This window comes from Nannospalax galili, unplaced genomic scaffold (genome assembly GCF_000622305.1).
Source record: "Nannospalax galili isolate Female #2095 unplaced genomic scaffold, S.galili_v1.0 scaffold390, whole genome shotgun sequence".
NCBI lineage: Eukaryota > Metazoa > Chordata > Mammalia > Rodentia > Spalacidae > Nannospalax > Nannospalax galili.
Genome location: NW_008330777.1, coordinates 587,084 through 593,083, shown reverse-complemented (window position 1 = coordinate 593,083; position 6,000 = coordinate 587,084). Strand labels below are relative to the sequence as shown.

General features: G+C 42.0%; 1 protein-coding gene across 6 annotated transcripts in view; it reads left to right on the top strand.

Annotated features, from left to right (window-relative positions):
• Nucleotides 1-6,000, top strand: part of Csrp2 (cysteine and glycine rich protein 2) — a 29,549-nt gene that overhangs the window by 22,260 nt on the left and 1,289 nt on the right. For all 6 annotated transcript variants that reach the window (XM_008851999.3, XM_029555543.1, XM_008851991.3 and 3 more), the window contains exons 3-4: nucleotides 1,882-2,050; nucleotides 5,514-5,643. In XM_008851999.3, the coding sequence (XP_008850221.1) occupies nucleotides 1,882-2,050; nucleotides 5,514-5,643 (299 nt within the window). The remainder of the gene's footprint in view (nucleotides 1-1,881; nucleotides 2,051-5,513; nucleotides 5,644-6,000) is intronic.

Below are 6,000 nucleotides of genomic sequence, written 5' to 3'. Positions count from 1 at the left end.
CAGGGATGCAAAGGCAGATGGGGAGGGAAGAAGCCCCAAGATTTCCCAGGGAGTGGATTGAGTAGCTGGGTTGTACTGGATGCAAAGGATCAGGGAGAGTAAAGGTAAGCCTCGGAACCCCAGAAAGAGGCTGTCAGCCCCAGAAAGAGGCAGGCGGGTGTTGCAGGACCAGGGAAGTAGAGGGAGGTGAGGGCGGGGCCAGGACCAAAAGCGGTGCTCCTGGGGCCCAAGAAAGGCACTGAGTTGGTCTGGGTGAGAAGGGTCAGGAAGCAGTATTGGTTCCCCAGGTGTCTCGGGCCCCAAGATTTAGGATTGGTGCAGGGCCCAAACTAGGAGTATAGAACAGCCGGGGGGGCGGGGGGATGGAAGGGTGAATGTGGCTTAGGGAGTCCCGGCGCGGAGAGCTGCGCTATAGACTTACCCCAAGAGGCCTGAGTATACCCCAAGAGGCCTGAGTATAGTCTGACTAAAACCTTTTAAGGAAGTAGTTCGTGTTCATTTGCAGATGTGTGAGAATTTGCTGCAGACCCTGGTTGATTAGTGGAGAAAGAGGGATGATAATACAGTAAATCATTTGAACTTCCCACGGTTAGCAAGCATGTGGTTTTTGTTGTTTGCATGGCTAGGGCTTGAACCCAGGGTTGAGAATTTGCTGCAGACCCTGGTTGATTAGTGGAGAAAGAGGGATGATAATACAGTAAATCATTTGAACTTCCCACGGTTAGCAAGCATGTCGTTTTTGTTGTTTGCATGGCTAGGGCTTGAACCCAGGGTCTTGTACATGCTAGGCAAGCACTTTATCAATGGGCTATAGCCCCAGACCTAACATACATGTTTTTAGCAGATTTTCTACGTATTATGCTGTGTGCTGAGTATTTGTAAGTAGTGTAGGTTAGTATCTTTCTAAGCAAATGTACTTCAGCATTTGAGCTGGAAGTTAGGTCCCACGGTAGATGCTGGGATTCGGCTAGAGAACACTTTAGCCTGAGATATTAGAAGCCACATAACTGAAGTTCCAACCAGCCAGCCAGCAGTTCTTTTGTCCTCCTTCCTGCCCTCATTTAAGGGGGTAAAATTCCTTTCTCTACTCCACTGATCTTTCATTTCCAACTGCCTGGTTGTGCCACCAGTGAGTTCCCTCACAATGTATTTTTTCCTCCAGCTTAATTGAAGTTTTAGAAAGTGAAATAATGTCTAGATAAAGCATGATGACATTTTTGAAGTGGGGTATATGGAAATGTCTTGTGGTAAGAAATCCATCAAGAAAGACTGTATTCTCCTTTGAGACAGAGGGAAAACAAATGTAGCTTTAAACCATTTGATGAGTTTCAGGCCCACTTATCACTGTTGGAGAAGCTAGTGGGGAAATGAAAGAATGATGTTTTTTCCATTCTATAGAGAACTAGAATTCTGGATTTAACTTTGTGTATGTGTGGTGGGGTGGTGGTGGTGGGGGGGCTGCAGAGGCAACTACTGCAGAGCACTTAAGACCCTTCTGTTCCTTGTCAGGGTGGGATGTAGCAGTACTTGGTGTGACATTGCAAGGTTGAAAGAATGAGTGTTAAAGGGTATTTAGTCTTCCTTGCATGTATAGTCAACTCTAAAACTTCCCCTTTCTACCAGGAGGCAGATCATGTAGAAAAGTTTGAATTTCTGATGTTTAAATTTTGACATTCTTGCTAAACTTTCATACCATGGGGGAAGGCAAGTGAGTCCTTAGATGTAGCAGACCATCTGATGCTGGCTCATAGCTTATGGGAAACCACAGGATAAACCATGGGAAGCAAACAGCCTTTGTCATTTGGAGAGCTCAGTGTTCTAAGGAGAAGCATATGAAACAATGTTTAAAATATCTCATCCCTTTCTTTCCCTTCCCCACAGTGGTTTGCAGGAAAAATTTAGACAGCACAACAGTGGCAATTCATGATGAAGAGATCTATTGCAAGTCCTGCTACGGGAAAAAGTATGGACCAAAAGGTTACGGTTATGGACAGGGTGCTGGCACGCTCAACATGGACCGTGGTGAGAGGCTGGGCATCAAGCCAGAGAGGTGAGAGGGGAGAATGCTTGTCCGCTTCTTGGAAGTATGTAGAATGGTTACTGTTGCTCAGTAGACAGGAACTTAGGCGTTTCTACATGTTTAACTGAAACTAAATGTAACTCAGAATTCCTAAGGTGCTCTCTACTATCTGTTCTCGAACTTAAATAGTTACAGTTTCTAATTTAACCAAGGTCTTATTTCAGGAACTCCCAGGCCTAGTTTTTTTTTTAATTTTATGTGTATGAGTATATTGCCTGCATGTAGGTAAGTGCACCCATGTCATGCAATACCCTCGGAGGGCAGAAGAGGCTGTTGGATCCCCTGGAACTGGAGTTACGGACAGTTGTTAGCTGCCATGTGGGTGCTGGTATTTGAACCAGGATCTTCTGCAAGAACAACCAGTGTTCTTAACTTCCGAGTCATCTCTCCAGCCCCATGGAACTCCCATGGCCTAGTTTTATAGCATTCTAGGTGGTATCGAGGAGACAAGGTCTTAAAAGCAACTGACAATGATGCCTACAGTCTATGGCACTTTGGAGATCAGATATCGTGAATTTAAGTGATAAAGAAATGGGCCTGAATCATGAGGCATTTCTCATATGCAGTTAAGCAGTCCATGGAAATTCCTTACTCTTTCTACTTAAGACTCTTTCCTCATAAAGAAATTACAATTACTGTCCTTTAACTTAAAAAATTGAAACTGTTTCCTGTTTCTGATGATTTGTGAGACAAATGTGAAACATCAAGGTCTCCAGTACCAGGGAATCAGAGTGCTAAATCTGTTATAGCTTAGTACTTCATAGTCACACTAAAAAAAAATCATTCTTCCTATTTCTTTCCTCCCTTCTTCTCTTCCTCTGTCTTTGAAAAGAAGGTCTCCCTGTGTTGCCCAGGGACTGAGTATGCAGCACTGCCTGACCTTGAACTCACATTCCTCCCCATTGTCATTTGAACTTTATCCTGTAGAGGTCAAAACTGATGTAATAGTTCTGAATGAAAAGGACTCTTCTTGGACAAGACCATGAATTCATTCTAGATACCACATAATACTGGTGTATGTTAACTTATGTAATCCCAACAATCCTGTTATAGGGTGGGCCTTTCTGTTTTACTCAAAAGGAAATTAAGATAGTGAGAATGACCTACTTTGTCTATGATATAAATCCTGGAACTTAGCCTAGTCTCCCTCCAAAGCCTGTAATACGAAGCAGCTTGGCTGAATACTCATGTATTCAGTGCCTACCATCTAGCTTTGACTTTGACAGACAGAGTGTATGGTCCTCACAGTAACTGGGGTTAGCTATTCTGTGCCTGTCATACAGATGAAAATACTGAGGGTCAGGCCACACAGCACCAAGATTTAAACCAGAGTCTGTCTGGTTCAGATTCTGGGCTGTCACTGCTGTAGTGTGTGCGGCACTGGGCTCACTTTTCTTGGGTAACTTGCTTTCCACACTCAGCATCTGCAATGGTGGCTTACTGTGCAGCAGCTATAGGAGGTCCAGGTCCCTCACTGCTCTATGCCCAGAAAACAGCTTTTTAAACATGTACTTTTTCTGTTCTCTTTTTTCCAGCTTGTTAAGTGCATTCTTATTTCCAAAGATTTTATTTCAAATATTTTTTAAAAAAATGTATGTATACCCTCTCTTCAGTGAAAACTAAATTCATCCAGGCCCCAAAAGTTAGTGATTATAGCCATAATTTCAAAGTCCCAAAGACCAATGAAGCCTGCTCTTCACTCCCAATTCTTCACATTCTCTAGTAGTTTACAAGCCCCATGTGCAGGTCCTGAGTTCATCTGTAACCCTGCCTGGTGCTACTTAGTTGGCCATATTCTGTTCTTTCTTTAGGATACAGGTAAAGTGACATCCTTTTCAAGGAAGCCTTACTGACTGAACACCCATGACATGCCTTCTAAAGTAGACTAGAGTTCCACAAGGGTCCACTTGAGAGGTGGCACTGAGTGGAAGGACATTTTCATTGAGGCAGACCAGTTCAGCCTCACAACGTACGTGTTTTCTAGCCTATTAGCAAGTTATTTAACTCGGAGCCTCTATTTTTTTCATCTGTAATACGAGGTAGGAGATGTTGTTAAAAGGCTGGATGGGAGATACTCTGTGCAAAGTTCTTTGGCATATTTAGAAATTTTTCTTGGGACTCTAAACTGCAAGTGTTGGATATCATTTTTAACAAACTTTCAAAGATCACTTTTAAAAATAAGCATATCAGAGGCTAGAGAGATGGTGCAGCAGTTAAGAGCAATGACTTTTCTTGCAGAGGACCTGGGTTTGAATCCTAGGACCTACTTGGCAGCGAACAGCCATCCATAATTTCAGTTCCAAGGAATCTGACGCCCTCTTCTGTCCTTCTAGGGCACTGCACAACAGGGGTGCACTTACGCACATGTGGGCATAAGACTCATACATATAAGCTTATTTAAAAATTTTATTTTATTAGTAGGTTTTGGAAATATTTTTAATTTTTACCTATATTAAGAACTGGAGAAAACACTGAATTCATACTTTGAATTGGCCACATGACTCAAAGACTGATAATGTATTAATTTGTGTGGAGGTATTTGTGTGGCGGTATAGAACACTCCTAAATGACTCTAAAACCTAGTGAATGAATATGAATTTTATGAAAAGGTAGTATTTCTAAGTTATTTGAATTTAGATATGTATGTAATGTAACTTGTAAAACATTTTCCAGTAGGTAACGGTCCTTAGCTGCTACTTCACACAGCAGTACCATAGCTGACCTGCTGTTCTAAATGCCCTTCAAGCTCAGAAGATGTTTTGTACATCCTATGTACCTACTTATGAATTGGGATGGGAGGGGAAGAATCCTGCTGAACATGATTTACTGTGGTAACCTATCAGTAGTGACAAAAATATGTCTACCTCAAGAAAATGTAAAGCAAAACAGAACCAAGTAACAAGCAAATTTCCTTAAATATTTTTCACGAAGAAAATAGTTGACTCAAGCTTTGCCTATAACGATATATTGAGAAAATAATCTGTAAAACATGCCTAGCTTTCCTAGGTATGGATAACGTAATTCAGCTGATGTTTGCAGATTTTAACTCTAGAATTGTGCAACACTGATTTTGTACTTTGCTGTGAAGTAGGGAGCTAGCTGATTCTGGTTGTGTTAATGATATGACTGGAGAAGAAATAACTGCTTAGTCAGAGGGCAGTGCTAGGGATTAGATAAATTGTTTATACTCAGAGAACAGATATTTAAGTTTGGGGCTTGGCCATCTTTTTGTAGCATTAATGAATCCATACACAGATTAAGTAACTCCAGTTGTGAGCAGCTGAGATAAATTGCTTCATTCTTCTGTTATGGCAGCCTGCAAGGACTTCTGACCCTGCCATAGGAGAGCAGTTTAAGTCTCTGAGTTGCAGTTTCTCCTTTGGCTTATAAGGACCTTTTGGGAATTTTTTTTTTTTTCTTTCCTTTCCCCAAGTGCTCAACCTCACAGACCTACAACCAACCCAAATACTTCCAAATTTGCCCAGAAATATGGAGGTGCTGAGAAGTGTTCCAGATGTGGGGATTCTGTATATGCTGCTGAGAAGATCATTGGAGCTGGGAAGGTAAGGTGCTGTTTCATTAATAACCGTAAACTCATCTCCCCTCTACTTCTGCCCAGCCCTGCGCATCCCACTCAGGCCATGTGTTCTGGTTTGAAATTAAACTTCAAATGAATTTGTCAGAATCATTAATTTATGGAAGCGGTAAAGAACTTATTTTCCTAAGGAATGTTTCCTAAAAGGCCAAACTGTAGAAATCCTTCTGTCTGTAGCTTATTCCGTCTAATAAGGGTCAGGATACCAGTGATCATTAGATAAGTGGACTTGAAAAGTTACCACTTAACCCCTTTGAGCTACTAAATTCTCAGCCAGGAATGAAGTGACTTCCAAGGAGCAGGCTGGGTTTGTTGCCAGGCCAGT